The sequence below is a fragment of the Astatotilapia calliptera genome, chromosome 6 (assembly GCF_900246225.1).
Source record: "Astatotilapia calliptera chromosome 6, fAstCal1.2, whole genome shotgun sequence".
In the NCBI taxonomy this organism is placed as follows: domain Eukaryota; kingdom Metazoa; phylum Chordata; class Actinopteri; order Cichliformes; family Cichlidae; genus Astatotilapia; species Astatotilapia calliptera.
The window spans coordinates 14,983,029-15,003,782 of NC_039307.1; the positions used below are offsets into that span (position 1 = coordinate 14,983,029).

Sequence of the window (20,754 nt, forward strand, 5' to 3'; positions counted from 1 at the left end):
AATACGCTCGAACATGTGGCGGACTCTCTGCTGGAGCCAATCGTGGGAAAGGGCAAAAGTACCGAACATCGAGTCTCAGTCTGCGGTTTAATATTCGGGTCCCTGCTTTGAATTCCATTATCAAACACAATTCGGTCTTTATGCCACTGATCCACAGCGGAAAGGCCAAGGCAGCGAGCCAAGAACTGACTCAACAGGATGTGGATGGAGGGGAGGGGCGACGAGTGCCAGATTTATGAGCCCTCCATTTAGATTCACAACTAGAAGCAGAATTAAACACAAACGGACATCAACATATGGCACTTTTAAACATCTCCTCGCACCTCACAGCAGTGTCGGTTAAACCCAGAGCTCAGTGGTTGCGTTGAATCTGCATCTGACAGCTGGCCTTAAAGCATGCAGTCTGTCACTGAAGCAACGCAAGTATGAGAACCTAAGGAAGACTTTAAATATAACGTTGGGCTACAGATCCTGCAAAAGCATTTAAACACTAACCAGTTCTGTCCATTCTAAACAATGATAATAATGATAAGAACACAAGCTTACTAAAACCTGATTCCAGTGTTTCAAAGGGGTTGCACAGACCACAGGTTGTACTGACCTTTGGTGAGGAAATGCGATCTGAGCAGCTCAGACTGACATCATTTCCTTCATCTTGTCCTAATCTAACGATTTCTTTTACCTCAATCTGGAATAACTTACATTAAAATAGGACAACAGGGACGTCTAGGCCTCAAGAATAACTAGATTTGAACGGGTAAAAACTTAAAACACTATAAGGAATTGAATTAAGTGCAATCTGAGTGTGTTCCCACTTTTACCTAAAGTGATGATGATGCATGTAAACACAAACAAATTAACAGGTATGGCTTTGATTAAAAAAAAAAAAAAAAAAAAAAAAAACCCACACAACAACAAAAAAAAAAAAAAAAAAAAAAAAAAAAAAAATTTCGCAGGTTCAAGTGAGGAACAGTTTGCCTTACTGGGATCAGCAGTTGCTGTTTGGCACTGTGTGCGCGTGAGTACAGAGATTCAGCAACAGTGTCCAGTTCCACCCTGTCAGTCAATAGATGTGGTGCATGATGGGAGTCTGTTAGTGATCGTATGGTTTCAGGTGTGTGATGTTCTAGTGTGTAAAGTTGGTGTTTAGAGTTGTGCGAGAGGTAAGTGAGGTGCTGAGTTTCAGCGTGCGGCGTCAGGTTGTGCTCATCTGCTTGAGTTTCATCGGCAGAGATGAAGCTCGGGTTCTTCGCCTGCAGAGTGAGAAGCTTTCAGCGGAGGCTCTCAGGCGGTGTCACAGCTCAGGTCCTGTTCTTCAGTCTTGCCTGGTTTTACATGCACGTTAAAGAAGACCTAAAAATCGGGTTTGAATATCAGTCAAGCCTGACTGATTTAGAATTTTAAGACTAATGTTTGGCAATTCAAAAATTTGACATTGGTTGATTTGTTTGTTTGTTTTCTTTAAAATTGTCCTTGCTGTCCTTTCAGCTCGGGCTCTAATCTGATCCCTTTTCTCATTCAGAATAGTAAAAATAAACGAGCATAGAAATACAACCAAACATACGGTAACTGACGCTATGGATACATTTCTCTTTATAGTGTTGGCAATGAACATTTTTCCTACTTGCAGAGAAGAATTTTAAATATTTACCTAAAGACGTTTCACCTTTTCAGTCCATTTAGTTTAATTTACCATCTTAAATACTGCCTGAGAGTCTTACTCATTAACTTTTTTGCATTAATTAACAGCAACGTGTTTGGAGAACCAGCCAATAATTCAACTGTAGCACCACCAAACATTGGTAACAGTTTTGTTTGTGCTTGTTTTCACAGTACAGGAAGAAAAACCATCATCTCTGAAATTAACTCGGGGCAGTGGTTCCATCTCTTAAAAATAACATTGGTCACTTTTTGCCACAGCTCTGAATTTTAGCTGCTTTCAAAGCCCCCAGTAAGTAGACATACTCAGTAGTTTGGAAGAAAAACAAGATTCAAAGAAAGTCTAAAAAAAATAAAGAGTGCGTGGAACAAAGTCATTCGCCACCCTGGTTGGGAACCACTGATCTACAGCACCACATGATCATGGGTCTGGGCAGAGTAATACAATTTGCCTTTGTGATCCCTTCGTGTACTCTGAAAATTGCAAGTGACTTAAGTGTGATCTCATTTATGTTCCTTATCAGATTATGTAATATTGATGATGCCCAGCCCAAAATGTTTACCTCAATCCATACGGCTCTTCTCCAGGAGTGAACATCGGGAGTTTATACAGTAGACTGTTCGTCACCCTGTGGTGTGTGCATAAACTGGCAGGACTTGTGTCACGTTCTCTGTATGAATGCGTGACTGGTCCTTCAGTGGTGAGTCTCCAGCTCTACCACCGTCCACTCCCCCTGTGGCGAACTGCCCGTGGCCTCGGGGGAGAAACTACTCACGGAGGTGACCGTGGCAGAGGGAGGAGCGAGTGAAGGCAGCAGACTGGGCCACATGCTGCTCTCCAGGGGGCTTAGTGTGCCTCCTGCACCTCCTGGCAACAACAGCAGCGAGGAGCAACTATCTCCATTCAGTAGCAGGGTCTGATTAATCAGCTGTTGGACTATGTCCACTTTCTTCCCCCAGTCCAGATCCAAGGGTGGAGGCCGCTCTGGAGACTGGGAAGGGGAGGAACTTTCTCCATCCTGGGAAGGATGGTGAACGTCCTTTTGCTTAGGTTCCTTGTGTTTAGTAGGTTTTAGCTCGTTTATTTCTTCCTCACCATCCACTTCCTCTTCATCACTGTTCTCCAGGGCTTCGTAGATGGTGCAGAGGGCAGAGGAGGGGGACAGCAACACCGTCTGACCTTTGTTAGACTGCTGTAGCTCCTGCTGCCATTGCATGATTTGCTGCCTTTGCTTCAGCTCCTCTTGTTGCTGCTGCAGCTGCAGCTCCAGGTCTCTCCTCTGTCTAAGCTCCTCCTCCTCTTTCTTGGCTGCCTCTGCTTGCTCCTTTATCCGCCTTGCCTCCTCTTTATTGCGCTTTATTTCTTCTTCAGCTTCCTCTTTCTTCCTTCTCTGCTCCTCTTCCTGCCTCCTCTTCCTCTCCTGCTCCGCCTCCTCAAGTGGTTTGCTCTGTTGTTCCCTACGTTGTTCCAGCTCCTGCAGCTGTCTCTGATGTTGCTCCAGCCTGCGGAGCTGAGGGCTCAGCGCCTGCTGCTCGAGGCTCCTGGGAGGGAGGTCGGCACAGGTCAACCTCGGTGGGGTAACGCCGGCGCTGTGAGGTTTGATAATGTCATAGTAGGCTCTGGTGTATGCTGCGTGATCGCGGCGGTGAGGGTGCGGTAGTGCAGTGAAGCCTGTGAGAGAGGAAGTGGGAAGGAAGATTCAAGTAGCATGACATACAACAGAAGGTAACAGGCAGCAGGACAGTGACAGCGGTGCAGTGTGAGTACAAGCAGAAAGGGTGTAGAGGGAAAGGGCAGCCTTTAAAGGCTTGTACTAGATAAAGAAATGATGAAAGCGCTGTAAAGCCAAGGCCGAACGTCTGCCGGTAGCCTACAGCACCAAAGTGACCAGCAGTTATCTGTAATTTTGCAAGTGACAGTGTGGCATTGTCAGAGGGGTTTAAATAATTAAAACAATAATGAGAAGAAAAAAAAATCTCAACACACCAAAACAAAACAATAAAATTGTTTCCTAAGGTGAGGTGACTCAGGGCAGTGACTGGGCCGAGGGTGGGAAATTTGTGCAGAGAGCAAAAGGTTTGTTTCGTGTTTTTCTTTTTTGTAAATATGCAAAAAAAAGCAGCCAAACTTCCTGTATATGCAATCACTATCAAATACAGTGAGACATGAACAACCAAAGAAAAGCTTACTGCAAGCTCTTGACAGTCATCACCCGTGAACAGAGTTTATAGTTAGACAACCAGTGATGCATGCAAAAGCTCTCCATGCATTTTCAGACATCCAGCATCACAAGAGAAACCAAAAATCATAGCTTGGCTTTAGAAGAACTCAAATGGAAAAAGAAAAAAGGTAGATATTGTTCTAGAGCCAAGCTATCGAGCTGTCCCCAAACACACCAATCCAAAGTAATGAGATGAAATCAACCCAGTGTGCAACACTGACATGCATAAGCTCTGTTAACATTAACACAGTGCAGCGAGAATGCTTAAAAGGGTAGTAGAAAAGAGCTGAAATAGCAACACACCCTCAGTGAACTGGAGGGAAATTGCAGTAGTAGAAGAAGAATGAGCAGAGCTGGTTCCATCGATGCCCGACGATGAGGCTTCAAACTTCTTGGCTGCTTGAGATGTGTTCGAGGGTCTGATTTAGCGAATGATCAGTTCACTCATTCAGTTTGTGATATTTAGACCATTTGATGAGTCTCACTGCTTACCAAGTCCGATTTTCAAGATAAAAGTATAACTCAAGTATGTTTCTCTGCAAGTGTATGACAGTTATTAAAAGGAGATACGTTTAATAGCAGTAATGTGAGGACTTATTATAGATACAAATCCATATATCAATGAAAAGCATTTACACGCCGTTCCCAAATGCCCACTTAAAAATAAACTGTAGAGTAGGAGGATAAATCACAGTAAAAATCTAATCTTTATTTAAAGTTTTAAGGTTCATTACTCCAAAAAGATGGACGAACAAAAGAAAAAAAGGACAGGGTACAATTTAAAGTGCAAGAAGATTAAGCCTGTGTAATGTAGGAGAGCAAACTCAAACATGAACATACAATCAGAATCTCATGATTAGCCATTAGCTTCTTAGTTCAGTAAAATGCAACAGGATAAATACACATGGAAACATCATTCCACATTTCTTTTGTTATGTTTCCGTCGTTAAGAGCTGTAAACAGACAAGTCACATCCATGCCAGTTCAGGGCAGCCACAAAATTCTGTGTTGAACAGAAACCAAAACCCAGGCACGCTCACACATTACATGGAAATAGACATAGCTATTGCACATACAGGAATTGAAGCCATATGCTCTAAATGGAAATTTAATATCAGGTTGAAGTGCCATGGTTGTCCTGTTTTTGCTCTCCGTTTCTTTTTTCCTTTTTTTGGGAGTTTAACTTTGATTACATCCACACCCAAAGATTGCAGATCAAACAACAAGAAATCTAACTGATATTAAGGGGAGACTGGTCTACAGGGCCAAAAGGAGGACAGGGTCATGATTTGGGCTGTTAGGGAGATGATGAACTATACGTTACCTGCAAAAGAGTCCTCAGTTTTATCACACACAGCAGAATAGTATGGAGGCTGGGCATCATCCAGGTTTTCCTCTGGTTGCTGTAAACGGTGAGTGGATGAACGATCTGGCGCTTCATCTGACCCCGGCGCTTCCTCTCTGACATGTTGAGCCGACTCTCCTTCCTGCTTCCCACACTCTATGTACTGCTGCTCTGCGAGACACGGCTGTGGGATCAAACAGGACTCCTTGGCTTCCTCGGGCAGCTCCTCCAAGGAGAAAATACCAGGGCTTTTGATACAGTTCTCCCCTGTGGACTGAGCGTTGGAGTTTGAAGTTGTGGTGATTGTGTCAAAGCCATAGGATGCCAGTGAAGTAGCCGAGGGTGGAGTGGTGTCTTCCCCTGCACGGCCCTCTGTCTCCGTCTCAGCCTCCTCTCCCTCTTCCACAGTGGACAGGCAGCGCTGGGCTGAAGGCTGGCTGTCAAAGGTTATGTTGGAGACTAGTGGCGTCTCCAAGGAATCATCCAGCTGAGCTTCTCCTTCCGTGTCACTGGCCTCATCTTCTGTTACTGAGGATGAGGACGGGTTGGAGGTTGGGGCAGTTGCAGGGCCTCCCAAAACTTCATCAGCAGGGAGGGTCTCTGGCTCAGTTTCTTCCTCATCTCCTCCCTCCAGATCAGGCTGTGGAGAAAGCACTGGGGTTTGTGAACTTTGTGGCTGGAGCTTTACGTCTCGGTTATAGTCCCCCAGTTCCTCAGGTGTGCTGGTCTCACTGCTAACGGTGCTTGACAGAGACATTCCAGGTGCAGAGAGGGGGGGTGGGTGCGCAGTCTGCATTGGAGCTGTATTGGTCTGATCAAAGTACATTTGGCCCTCTAGATTTTGTGGCTCCTCTTTGATAGACAAATGATGGGGAACTTCTAAGCTTTCATGAACAAAAGGGGCAGATCCCATTTCCAGCCAGGCATGAGCTGAGGTCTGCGTTGGGGTCTCAGAATCTGCTCGCAAAGGGTCTGCTAAAGGGCTTGCTGCAGCTGCTCCCACCAGCTCAGGATCAAGAACCCGCTGTTGCTGTTGCTGTTGATGTTCTGCCCAGGGATCTGCAAAAGGGTTTAGCTGTTCCCACTGAGCAGCTGGTGCAGCAGGCAGCAGAGGCGGCGGAGGTGGTGGTTGGGCCACCCTGTTCAAGTTGTCCAGCCTTTCATCCTCAGCAAAGTCATCCTCATCTGCATTCCCGTAGCTTTCTAACCCACTTTCAGTCACCCCCTCACTCGCCATCTCCACATCATCGTCTTCCTCCTCTTCTACATCATTGTCATGCCTGGGTCTTGGCGGTTCATCTGCCCGCTCGGAGCCTACATCCATGTCAATCACCCGATCATTCTCGTCCTCATCGTCATCTTCGTCTTCATCAAAATCATTAACTGGTATGTCAGGAACCTTCTCAAAGTCAGGAGAACCTGCTGAGGCTCCTTCCATGTCAATGGCTCCTTTGAGACTACCATCTCCCAGATCATCAGTGCTTTCTGTGCCCTCCAGGACACCAGGGGCGCTCAGTTCAGATGCACCCTGCTGACTGCCGCTCACCTCCTCAGAGTCCAGCTCAGAGAGCAAGGCACCACCGGCTCTCCAAGCAGACCCCCCAACTAGTCCAGCTGACCCAGGGCGGGACTCCTCTGTGGGCTGTGTGGTTCCACTCATTTCAGACACAGAAACCAGCTGGCTTCCCTCTCTCTCCTCTTCATCTTCTTCCTCATTTAGATTGGCCGGAGGGACTATCTGAGGGACAGCATTTGCCGCTGCTGGAAGGACTGCAGATGCAGAGGAGGCCTGGTCTGTTAACAAGTCAACATTCGCTTCTGACAAGTCTGGAGTTGAGGCCTCGGGTGATAATGAAGGCATGACTGACGAAGGGGTTGGCTCCTGTGCTGTTGTTGTTAAGGGAGCACTGCCTTCAACTTCTTTTTTGAGCAGAGACTTCTCTGGTAAGGTTGTCTCAGAACACGGTGGAGGAGAGTGAGCCACTTCTTGGCTTTGAGGGGCCTCTTGAGGTGCCATCTCTGCAGTGGTCTCCTGAGGCAAAGCTGGGGCAGGCACCTCCTCTGGTGCAGCAAAGGATGACTCTTGTGGTAAGGCTGCTTTGGCCTCTGCCAAAGCAGTTAGCACAGCTGCTGCTGCAGTACCAGCTGCAACTGCAGCTGCAGTAGCGGCTACTGCAGCTGCTGCGTTACTCTCTGACGCTTCAGCAGATGTGGTAGTGTTTGAAACGTCTTTCTTCTTGGTGGCAGAGAATGGTGGGACAGTCTGAGTGGGTTTGGGTCCACGTTTTGTTTTAGAGGGCATGTCGTTTGCCGCTTTGTTGGCTGGAGAGGAAGGTGGCGTTTGGCCAAAGGGTGGTCTGCTAGTGGCAAGTGATCGTTGAGAAGCGACGGGTTTCTTTGTGAGGGCATGTTTTGCAGGCTGTGTTGGTTTGAACTGTGATGCCTTTGAGTCCACTGGCTTCGTCGTGGATGATTTAGATGTAGTGCTCACCTTTACGGTGGCCACAGGTTTAAAGGGTTCGGGTTTTTTGGTAGTAGCAGCTGCAGCTGTTGTGGGTTTCTTGACTGCTGTAGTAAGTGGTGGTCGAGTGACATCTGGTGAGAAGATGAATAAAAATTAATAAAACATAAATTCATACACTCCTACTGGTTGATCATCATGCAGCTGATGTATGAGTAGTCAAATGCAGGTAGCTGACTATTTTAATTTGAGTACAAAGTGCTAAAGTAGAAACAAATACAAGGCATTTCTATTCCAAAGATTCACACAAACATTTTTTCACTAATATCTAAAAACATATGCTGAGACTTACTACAGATATTAAATCTGACCATTATATAGGTCTCCGATATACAGAGTCAAATTGGACTTTGCTTCAGAAGAGTATCTTGTCTTCTCACCTTTCTTAGCAGCAGCTGCTGCTGGTGGTTTAGGCTGTGCTGATGTGGTCCTGCCAGTAGATGGGGCTGTATTAACTCTGGAAACAGTTTTGGCAGTTGCAGCGGTGGAGAGCTTGGTTGTAGCTGTGGGAGGCCTGGATGTAGCAGACGTAGGTCTAGAAGTTGAGAGACCTGGAGAAGGCCTGCAGGCAGAGAAAAACAATGAAGGGTGAAAAAAAAAAAAAACAAACAAACCCTAAAACACACAGCTTTATTGTGTGGTTCATTCATTTTGTTAACAAAAGTCCAAGCATGAAATCAAAGACTCCACCTCTGTATGCATTTACGAGCATAAATAAATGATCAACTACACATAAGCCACAAAGGTAATTTCAACAATGGGAATCCATTAACAGCACCTTTCATCTACAGCCACGTAATAATGCCTTCTTCACCCCCCCCCCTAAAAAATAACGAAAAAAAAATAAATCCCCAACCAACTGAAGATTAAAGCACAGTGAGAAGAGAAATGGGAACTAATAGCCATAAAAGGCCCAAAGAACATTTTACAGTCTCTTCTTCACCAAGGTCCTGATTTGCTACTCAGTCTGGAGTTCTCATGAGACACTGCAGTGATCTACTAAGTCACACCAACTGCAACTACAAAAACTCATACTATTGCCACACACCTCACCTTTTACTGCTTCCCTAGTAAGTCCTTCACACTATATCTGCCTCCGCACGTCATTTACACTATGCCTACAACAGAGTCTCATATTACATTATAGACACTTTCATACATGAGCTTCTGACAGCTTCAAGTCTCAATTATTTCCAGTTTTTCTTCCTCACATGTGACACGCAGCAGGAAATATTTTGCTTCAGATGAATACACACTACTGGAAATACTAATGAGAAAGGACGTTGTGTGGACAGTGTGGAGAAAGAAGTACATGCCGCCTATTCAGTAGCTATGAATGCACCAGACTATAAGCAGGAGCACACTGAAGCAATCAACAGCCTTTGTGCATCAGACATTAGGCAGTCTTTAGCCTGCAAGCTCCAAGACAAAGACTGTAAAAGATTCCAGGTTTGAACAGTGAACCCAGTACATAAATGCTTTAAACATGCTTAATTTTAGCAGGTGGCGAAGGTAATTTCGCTGACTAATAATTTGTCATAGGTGTTGTCAATTTTATTTATATTTTTTATTTTTAATTAAATGAGTCGACCACCTGGGCTGTCGTACACTACTTCTTTAACTGACCTACAAGTAAAGAGAGCTGGTTAAATGAGCAAATTGCAGCTGCAGGCAGGTCCAGCACTCATTGAACAAACATTGAACAAACAATGCAAAATCTCAGCCTGTAAAAAATTCACATGCAAACCATTTTTCTAACAAAGACGGACTAGTTTTTCCTTCAGGAACTACGAGGACTCTTCACAAGCACAAAAATCTTCCTTGCGTCTTCCTCTTTTTGACCTGGCCTGCTGATTTGGTAGCTGATACAGACATGAACAGGAGAATGCACAATAATGTTGATGCCTTTCAGTTGGGTTGCATGCTTCTCCCACATTACAATAACCATTACAATGGCCATCTGTTTTCCTAGAGATCAGACAGCCACTGTACAGACATAGCTAAGGGATGTTGTAATTGGCTGCTATCAGACAGATGATTTGGATCGTAATGTAAAGGGCAGCCCAAACACAGCAAATTGTGCCATACATTGAGATAATATCAGCCCAGACTTAAGTTTGGGTACTGATAAAAAGCAGGAAAAAAACAAAAACAAACAAAAAACACACCACTATGAAAAAAATTACTGAAGTCGTTTCCTATCCAATACTGCATCCAAGCAAAATATAACCTGAAAGCACCACCCAATTACAAGAGGAATCAAGGTGGACAAAATTGAGTTAATGACTTTATCTACAGGGGGAGCGAGTGAGAGAGAAAAGACAGTAAAGTGATGGGCATAGAGAGTAGCAGGAGTTCACAGACATAACCTCAAACAACCCTGCTCTGCCTTCCACTGTTTTATAGCAAGTCACAACTCATCAATTTTGATCCAGAGAACCAGCGCAAAGAGGAAAAGACAGTCCCCATTAATGCCTTCACACATGGTCTATGGGTGGTGGCTGGTGGTTCTGCTGTTGATGTAATAGTACAGATTACATTTCCTGCCAACAGAGGCCTGAAATCAATACAAACCACAGTCCAAAGAGATGAGAGGCTCTGAACAGCCATCCATGTGATGTTAATGTCCTAACATGAGGTCATCAGAAAGCCAAAGGTCGACAAAGGAGGGGAGTCACTGATAACTAATGGGCTTTCCGTGCCATGCAGTCATATTAATATTTAGAGCAGATGCCGTAATATGCCCATGCCATTAATGCACTGAGCATCTGCAACATCTGTTTTGCCAAAACTGGAAGTGTAAACATGAGCTTGAGGGGCTTTTGGAAGCCACACCTACTCCATCTACAACCCCCTTTCCTACATCTAGTAAGTCAGTGTTGTTTTTTGTTGCACTTTGCTTTATTGAATTTGACACATTTATATAATACACCAGAATATTCAACAAAATAAAAAGTATATCCATTATACTTTAATCAAATCAGTTTATCCTTAAAAAAAAATAAGACATTTTTATTTTACTGATCTACTGGACAGATTGTAGTTTAATTATACAATCTTTTGTCTTTGCCCCCCCCACAGTCCCTTTCCACTCACATCACTTCAAATGGTGTAGAGTGAGATGGATAGCTCCTGCAGTACCTTGTTTGGTTTGTAGCCTGTCCAAAACTAGCTGATTTACTCCTTCCACAGAGGCACACACATTCCTAAGGCTTGTATGGACTTTGTTATCTCCTTGACAATAAAGAGTCAAGGCATGAATCAACTCAGTGCAGTCTGGAGCCTAGCGGTAGCTGTGCAGCCAGTTTTTGGCTCTAATGCTCTAGGCACCCACTGTCAGTGTGACAGATGCCATGGGTCTTTCCTGTTGGAGTAATCCTGCTCCCTGCCAACACTGTTGGTGAGAAATGACTGTTTCATCCCTAAAGGGATAATGCAAAAAAAAATTTAAAAAAATAAAATAAAATTTGAATGCATTTTCGATTGCAATTTTGCTTTTAGCATCCCAAGTCTACATATCCAGGAGAACTGCCCACCAGCAATTCTGTCCATTTCCCATGGTGACCCTTTGAATATTAATCATCTTATAGACTGTTCAGGAACATGACATGGGCTGCATTTTATTGTGCATGCAGGTAAATGATACATTAGTTTGAATTTTAGATGGATGTGGAAGTTTTAAGGAGGACTTAAGGAGTTCCTGGCCAAATTCCCAGCACTGTGCATGTACAGAAGGCAGGGGGAAAAGGGATGAAGAGGCAGAGAAGAGAGAAGGGAAGAGGGGGTGGGGTGGACAAGAACGGATTGCTCAGTCAGTGCAAGGACACCACAGCCCATCATCGGAGGAGAGTGGACCAAAGCAAATGTCAGATCTGACAGCATTTGGCTTCTACTCCAGTTATTAATCTTAATCTGCTTCAGAGGACTGGAGGATGTCTCTGTCCCAGTGATGTTGTGTCTGTTACATGGTGTAGCTAAGAAACCCTGAAATAAATAAAACATTCCTGACTTCACTGTTCATGAGTGTTCACAGACCCAGCACTGCTGATCAATCAGATTTTATTCCCCACTGTTCCCAGGCACCAATTCCATTTTTTAAAAGCTCATAAGTCTAACACAATCTTCAAATCCTATGTACCCTTCATTCACTTTCTCCATTGGTAAAATTATTTTTTAAATGATTTATTACTTTAAGTCACTTCTCCTGTTGGGAGAGAAAGAGGTTAGTCTCAGGCAGTGTGCTGCTACTCAAGTCCACATGAAATATTTACATGTACGAAATTGTCAATATGGCTTCCTCCTGCAGGATAGTTTGGCTAACAATAACTACTGTTTTCATAGCAGTATAATAATACAGTACACAAAGCAGAGCTGAAATTACAAGCAACAGGAGATCCCTTTTGTGCAGGTCTTCCCCCACCACCATTAAAGCCTGTTGTATGCATTTCTATCAAAGATTGGAGCAATAAAGAAGAATACTGCTGAATAGTGTGAACCAGAAATCATCTTTAAAGAAAAAAATAAAAAGATACAAATTTGGGGAAAATGCTTTATACATTATTAAATAGTAGGACGATTTCTAAACGCAGTCAGTTTCTCAGTCAGGAGCCATTTAAAGTTTAAACAATCATAATACTGTACAGTCACAGGGTAAACTGATTTCAGTGAATTTAAGTAACTATTATTCTGACCAGAACCGGCAGCAGGAACTCATGTGCCGCTACACAAAATATGGACTACAGTTTACATGCAGAGCTTAAGAAAAACAAATTTGTGTCTGTTCTCAAAGAAATTTGTGTCTGGCTGAAGAATTCACTTGAAAGGAGGCTGATTATTGCTCACACATACTCTTCGTGCATGCATGTGTAGAATCCAGTTGTGTGGATAACACTGTCTGCATCCTATTAATGTATAAATTAATGCATAACACAAAAATATAAACCCAAAAAGTTGTCATAATGCCAAGCCCTATTCAAGGCTTAGGACTAATGCACGTCATGTCTCGCTGATGTTTGTGCCCGACTCTAACAGAGGGCTAGTACAAACACCAAGGGAAATGCACACCACCACTAATGTCCCTACACATTGGATTTGACACGCTACTGACTTTACCGTGTCACCCCCCTCATCCAAAAAAAAAAAAAAAAAAAAAAAAAAGAGAAAAAAAAAAGCCACCTGCTGCCGTTCTCCTGAAAGCAGAGTGCCTGATGCCAAGTCCCAGGAAACCAGCCAGGAAACAATCACATAAGGATGATGCAGCAGTGTAATCAGACTCTGACACTTGAAATGCCTCATCTAATTAATTCAGAGGATCTGCTTCTTCATGTACACACCCTACCACACTTGTACAGAGTAACAGAAAATAGTTCCAGCTATCTGGACAGACCACCTGGTGCCGCTTTGGATTTTTTTTCCTTTTATAAAATGATCTTGGCCACTGGTTGGGAAAAAAAAAAAAAAAAAAAAAAAAAAAAAAGATGAATAGCTGATTAACCAAAAACCACATCATCTTCTCTCTGGTCTGGGAGTTTTAACCATTTCTCCTTTTTATATCATTGTAAAACAAATATCACTGAGTTTTTAGACCTGTGATCTTAGATGGATTCAGCCACCGCATCGTTTGGAATAGTAATGCAAGGAGGAATCCACTGATTAAAAACACAGACAACACAGAGTATTAATAACTTAAATATATCTCAGCAGCTAAAGCTTAATGAACTTCTGAGATTAAGGGAAACTGAAAATATGATTTAACAAAAAAAAAAAAACAACAACAAAAAAAAAAAAAAAAAACATCTCTGAGCAAGTAATAAAATGATTTTGCATTATTCCTTTCCATCCTCAAGCCTAGTACAAATTTTTGCACCAGTTTCACAAATGGTACTGAAACTAGTTAGAGTTTATAAACAGGTATCTACAGCATGATAGTTACTTTCAGCCAAATAAGAACATAATGGGTCTTTGTTGCTTAAAGGAATGACAATGCAGCACATTATTCCTTTATTCAATAAGAGGGCATTAAGAGGAAAGGCAAGGGGAGATCAAATCTAATAAAGCCTCTCCATACAGAACATCACATCCTGTAGAAAGATGCTGGATTGGTCTATTATGTCCAATTCTTTGTGAAGTATAACAAAAGAACTCTTCATTTGTGGATGTCTCACAAAATCAAAAACTTTGCAATGACTCGTTTCTCATGCTTGGGCTTTCAGGTAGCAATCGTTCTACACAGTACATAATAAATGCATAACAAAAGCTTACTAGTGGAAGTGACAGCAGTGACTGGGTCAACTGCTAAATTCTACAGCACACAAAAGGATCATTCGTGCTTTGTTTAGTCCAACTAGAGCGCTCTATCCAAACCACCAACCCAGTATGAGAAGGGATTATGATCCAAGTCAACAGCTCTCTGCCCTGGGGAGGTGGGTCTGGTTTCTGCCAGGGGGGGTCTGCCCATGACAAAGCAGTAGTTCTTCAGTATCACTGGTTCTGTTAAGGCCCTCTGTTTCAGGTTATTTCTGCTAACATGACTCACACACTTTAAGTGAAATTTGACTCAATAATGGCCCAAAGACCACAATGAGCATCGTTCTTCACTGCTCCTTTTCAGGGCATTGAGATAAAGTCATCCTCTCATCCAGTTTGAAAGGGGATTACAAAACTCTCATGTCAGAGGGAGATCAGAGAAAAGGAAGACATGTATGAAAGAAACAGAAGAGGATGGAGGAAGTAAGAGAGGGGTATCTGTTAGCACACCACTGATAAAATAAAGGGGCTTTCCACCCACATTTTCACAGACTGTGCTACTAGACTTGTAAACTGCTGGAACCTGTTCCCAGTTTATGACAGAAAGCCATACCTTGTGGTTTTTGATGCAGCAGGACCAGCAGCTTTAGCTGTGGTCAAAGCACTGGTTTTTGGAGCAGTAGAAGGGGCTCTGCTGGCAACAGCTAAAAAAAAACAAACAAAAAAAACAAACAAACAGAAAAGACAATGAGACGACAGAGAAATCAGAACAAGACAGTTTATTCATCATACCTTATTTAGAGGACTGTGTTGAACCTTAAGCTGTCACAGCTCCTTAAGACTCACCTGTAGTTTTGGGTTTAGCTCCATTAACAGTCTCCGTTGCAAGTTTCTTCTTAGGTGTGCCATTCACTGATGGTTTGGTACCATTTGTTACTGTGGCAGCAGCCACAGAGGTAGTCCTGGCAAGTCCAGTAGACCTCTTGTCAGGCACTCTAGTTTGGTTATTGGCTGTTGTGGAAACTGCTGATGTACCCAGTGGTCTTTTGGGTACAGCTCCTGCTAACGAAGATGTTTTTACCGTAGATGTTGCTGCAGTCTTCTTGCCTGGAGCAGCAGAAACACCGGAGGCAGATCTGACATCATTCGCAGTGCGATTTGAGGCAGTACCAGGCCGTGAGCTGGAAGCCCCAGCAGAGGCCAAAAGCTTCGTTTGAGGCCCACCAGCTTTTGGTTTAACTTTGGCCTGCGCAGGCACTGGTTTGCCATTGGCCTTTGGAGCAGCTGTTAATGCAGTATCATTTGCTACATCATCTGCCTGTGATGGGGCTTGTTCAGTTATGTTTTCTTGTAATGAGGAAGGCTCTGTTACAGTAGCAGCTTCACCTTCACTGGGCTCTGTGGTTTCCATGCTAACCCCATCCGGTTTCATACCCTACTTCAGAAACGTGTGGATGCTGCTAGAGTTGATGCAGATATCTACGTCTACGGGCTCACACCTGTCCTGAACGGTCAGTTCCTCTTATCCTTAACAAGGACGTCCTGCTGAAAAAGAATACAAAAATGTGGGTTAACCTCCAAGCTCAGTTTTGACTGTACTTCAACTTAAAGCTGAATTAAACTATGCTGCAATATCATGGATTCACATGATAAATTATGTCCCTGTCAGCCAAAGGAAACGGTAGTTATGGTAAGGGGCCTCAGTGGAATTTGGGAGAGTTTAAGAAACACAGGAAGCAAGCAGCCTGAGATGCCAGCAAATATTCTCACTAAAAATCACCCTCCTCTAGAGTGACTACTCCATCAACTAATGTGGCACAACCATGACAATAATGCATCAATAATGGCCAAGAATCTACTTAAACTAAAGGCAATTACCATTAAAATACCACAATAAAGAGAAAGTGAATTGCTTTAACTGTACGTTTTAGGGGAAAAAACCCAAACCCCCCCCCCCCCCCCAAAAAAAAAAAAAAAACCAAACACCACACCACTGCTCCAAATTGCTTCCAGCAGCTTAAAACTCAGTGGAGGAAAAAAAAAAAAAAAAAAAATCTGTGGTTTGGAGAGCTGAAAACCAGGAGAGGTTTTCCTAGTTGAGAGCCCACAGGCGATGAGACGGTGGGAAACGAGCATCAAATAACCCATTTGTTGTCGATAGTTTTGTGTTGAACAGATGCAGTGTAATACAAATATCATCCTATGACTGTTTAACAGTTTTAGTGCAATGGCAAAAATGCAGACAGAAATTGTGGAAAATCAGAACTTGACATTAATTATAAAAGAAGCTGTGGTGAAGAAGTGACGAAAACAAAGCCCGAGGGGCAATCTGGAGATTGCGTGCTAGTCGAGTCGCAGATCTTTAGCTTATTAACCATCAAACTGGAATTTATATTGCTATGACGGGACAAAGCTGTTCCCAGATGCTTAATGGATTTATCCCCTCCCTCAATCATCCCTTTTACCCACAGGCCCCGTGTCTTTGCCCTTTTGACCACAGAGCCCTCTACCAACCCCCTCCTAAACACTCATCTCCTGGTTTTCTATAGCCCCCCCACCCACCCCCTTCTCTACTTCCCCTGCATTTAGATCTAGAACCAGTCAATTGCTATACAGATGGATGATCTAGCAAGCAGAAGTCCTGCATGGTACAGCAAACAAACTGGGCAAATGAATAAAGATGGACAGGAAACCCCCCCAGCAAATATCTTCTAGAAAATGGTCAAGTAGTTAAATTAGGTAAACCAAGAGAGCAAAGCTGCTTTTCCACTATAGAAACTTAATGACCTGCATTTTATGGCAAATGCACTCTCCTCTACTCTAAATATTTGTAAAAGTCCTAAACCCCTACAGATAAGCAAAAACATCTGACATAAACTAACAGTTCCAAGGAGCAAGAGTTTCCACAGACATCAGATTACTCAGTGCATTTATAAAGCCACACTGTGTACAACAGCATGCACTACAGTAACTTTTTTTTCCCCGTCATTTTTTCAGAGATCCCAGACTTTTTCTCCCACAGCAAGAAGGTTAAATATTTTCTTTTCGATATCAAGTCTTAACAATAACTACTGATTCATGCCTCTAAATGCAAATTCATCATGGACTATTGGTTGGAAATTCTGGAGGAACTTGTTTGACTAGTCTGTTTAGAGTTTTTGGTGTCTTTAAACCAAACTAAACTCCCCACCACAACCCCCAAAGCTGCCGATAAAAGCTACAGAGTCCTTTTCTGTGTTACTTTTAAATAACTGACCCAACCCATTTGCTTTGCTAACTTCAGATTTTACGGTTGTTTCAATCTACTCCATATGTTTCCTTCTCTGATTCTTGTGGCTAAAAATCTCACAAAGTAAGCAAAGTTGGGAGAGAGCAGTGCACCGAATGTAATTTTGTGTCATCTCATGGAAAACATCAAGCTTCACATGAGGATTAATTAGCCAAATGTGCAAAGCTCTTAGAATAGTGGTATGCAAATTAAGTTTGTTTTCACATCCCCCTCACCACTTCTCAGCCATTTTAATATATTTGCACTGACATTTATTGGGGTGTAGCTCTTGGAGGAGACATTCTGGTTATTCTTCTCAATAAACTTTACCCAGATTACTCAGACAGTACTGTACTTGGCATAGTTTTGCCAGTCAAGCTACTAATGCTAGGAGCTTAGCAAACAGAAGCTCAAAGCACATTCCTTCTGAGATGGTGACCCTGTTTCGGGCAACGTCTTGATGCATGCTCAATCATCCAGGTAAGTAAATCTCCAAAAGTTGATTCTGTTCATCTGGACGTAGCGTTTTGTGGGAGAAACGTTTCGTCACTCATCCAAGTGACTTCTTCAGTCTCAGCTGTATGAACAGTACATTTGTTTCAGTCATTATGCAAATGTACTGTTTATAAGATTGGTGAAACCTGCAGTCAGCTGAGCCTGAAGGAGTCACTTGGATGAGTGACGAAGCGTTTCTCCCACAAAACGCTACGTCCAGATGAACAGAATCAACTTTTGGGCAAGTAAAAGGCATCATCTGTGACCAGCTGACTCTTTGTGACGTAGCACAGATGGGAAGCAAAAAGATATACAAACTCCCAGCCGCACGGTCGTGCAGAGATAAGCGATGTCTTACGGCGAGGTTGCTCTGCAGAGCAACTTTTGGCCAATTCTGCTCTTTAAATTCATTATTTTTTTATTTAGAACTGAAGATTTTGTGTTCGAAATTCAGTTCACTGAAGAGCCATAATCCTCATGAGTGCAGCGTACCCTTTTCTAGTCAACATCACTCAATATGCCTGACATCTAGTACATTTTGCAGATTTTGTGATGAAAGCAAATGCCTGAAGGCTAACAGACTGCAGCAGTGCATTTGGCCAAAAGCAGGAGAGGAGAGTGTTATTTAATGCAGTCATTACTTTATTAGACTGTTAGAGGGAGTGTGTCTACAGAGCAAGAACTCTGTAGTCTTTGTGGCATTTACATTGCACTGCAATAGAAATATGTGTCATTACATTTTATTTCGGACTTCTGTCTTCAAGCAGTTTAATTGCATCTGTCGTAACCCATCTCTCAGTCTCGCCCTCTGCACATCCAGACGTTAGAAGTGGTGCCTGACAAAATGGGTCACTTTTAATACTGTGTTAATACAAGCACAGGGGGATTTAGCTGTGTTTAGAGCACGACAGAGGTTTGGGATGCATTGTGCAGACTGCTAAAGGTGATCTGTTGATAGAGATGCTGTCAACTGCAGATTTACACCAGACTGCTAATGATGTTGTAAATATGAAATATCAGAGACATAAATACACATGACAGACTGTATGCTTAGAAACTGTAGATAAATGGGAAAAAGCCAGTGAAGTAAAACAGGAAAATATTTCAGCTATTCAATGCACAGTTGTCCCCTACGCATTTCGTTGTAACTTAGTCTATGCGTCACACGGCCACGAGGATTGTGTCAATACATCTAATATTGTGCATTCTGGACTGCTAGCTGAAAAAGCAGTGTGTCAGACACTGGGCTATAAGACTTAGAACTGAACCCCACAGTTAAATCAAATTATTTAAGAAAAAGGATAAATCCATAATGCAAATGTGTTAGTGCTACATGAAACTGACCACATCAGTTTATTAAGGTTGAGCTTTTACTTTATGATCCATGTCGATGCTGCATCGTCTTCAAAGTGAAGAATAAAAGAAAGTTAAGGCCTAAAAGCTGCAGCAGTATCGAGTGCACATCCGCCCCATCCACATTCCAGCTCTGACTTCCTCAAGACTCCTTGGGGCTACGCAACGACAGCTGGCTGCGTGCATGTCCGTTTATGTGCATGAGATGAGTAACAGTGCAAGGGTCAAATGGAGAGTGATGAATGCGTGGGCTGTGTGTACATGCACAAAGATGCAGTGTATGAACGAGCAGAGGGTGCAGGTTCAAAGTGTGAGTGACATGAAAATATCCATTGCCATTAATGAGACAGCCAGAAAAAAGTGAAAACCAGAATTTGCTGGCCTGCCTACATTCCAGCAATTCCACAGGCACACTTGATTCATCGCTGCATTCTTACTACAGCCACACCTTCGGAGATTGTTTTTCAAGCAAACGGAAGCTGCCGTAGTGAATTTGACCGTTGTTTCAGGCCTGGGAGTGTTCAGCACTAGAGTGAAGTAGGGCCAAGTATACAAATGGGTTGACTGATCATTAACTTTCCTCTGGTGTGAGTTTGAGCAAGATGCATGTACGACACAGGAAAAAACACAGGCGGTATTCAGTTCAAGTGAGAGCTCAAATGAGTGTGTAAAAAGGGCAAACAGGAAGAGGGTGTTCGATTTCTGGCACTCAAATTACAAGAAAAACAAATCAAGACATTTAATGGTGTTTGGGGAAAGGCAGGGGTTTTCCTAACCTTGAGCTCAGGCTTCATCCTCATTAAAATAAAAATTAAAAAAAATGAAGAAACCTACTCTCATTCACTCAATCCTACTGTACTCACCACTTCATAAACCTTTAGGATTTACAGAACGAGCCTTCAAACAAGAATCTAAAAGTAGGTAGGAAAACTGAGTCCAAGTAAACGGGGGCTGTGTGTGTAAATCCATGCTTCTCTTGACCATACAAGGTAGTAGTGGCGTTTCTGCTTCATCACCAAGTCAGTGTTTAGTTCACAGAGAATGAAAAGGAAACCAATTGGCTCTTGGAAAACAAACGTCTTAACAGTTCAGTCTCTGTGCATTAAGCCACTCTCCCCAATTACAAACCACTGGTGAGTCAATATACCTCCACATAATTTCCTGTCAAAATTTCTACATATCCAAGAAGGAAATTACTGCGACTTTCAGTAACAGGTATTGATTGGGTTCTTATTAGTCACTTTCGACCCAATCTGCATTTCAAAAAGCAGGAAATGAGCTGTCTGGTAGGAGCTCTAGTTTTTAGTTTCTAGTCTAGTTCATTGGACCAAATTATGAGTTAGAAGACCATGGCTTCGTGCAGCTCAAGGAGTCCATATAAAGAGCAAAACGGAGATGTCATTTGCCACAATTCTCTCTTGAAACCACGGACTAGATATAAAATCTATCTCAGCCCCGCCCGTTGGGCTATATGATAACCCGACGGGCAGGGCTGAGATAGATTTTGGTCGCCCGACCGGAGATATCGCTAGCTCCGGGACGTCGGGCTAGTGATTTTGCGAGCCCTGTAAATGATAACCAACCATTAAAATATTAACTGTTGGCCTAGAAATCTGCTGTTAGATCCAGAAGCCACTGATCCACA

General features: G+C 43.0%; 1 protein-coding gene across 3 annotated transcripts in view; it reads right to left on the bottom strand.

Moving 5' to 3' along the window:
* Positions 1 to 956: 956 nt before the first annotated feature.
* prr36a (proline rich 36a) overlaps positions 957 to 20,754 on the bottom strand; it is a 29,596-nt gene continuing 9,798 nt past the window's right edge. The window contains exons 2-7 of one of the 3 annotated variants that reach the window (XR_003272622.1): positions 14,840 to 15,538; positions 14,607 to 14,697; positions 8,128 to 8,309; positions 5,206 to 7,821; positions 2,223 to 3,331; positions 957 to 1,353 (exon numbers count right to left, since the gene is read on the bottom strand). Coding sequence is in view for 2 of the 3 variants with exons in the window: in XM_026170517.1 (XP_026026302.1) it covers positions 2,355 to 3,331; positions 5,206 to 7,821; positions 8,128 to 8,309; positions 14,607 to 14,697; positions 14,840 to 15,425 (4,452 nt within the window). In the remaining variant the exon portion in view is untranslated. Of the gene's footprint in view, positions 3,332 to 5,205; positions 7,822 to 8,127; positions 8,310 to 14,606; positions 14,698 to 14,839; positions 15,539 to 20,754 lie in introns of all 3 variants that reach the window. The other 2 variants (XM_026170517.1, XM_026170515.1) reach the window with 2 other exon arrangements.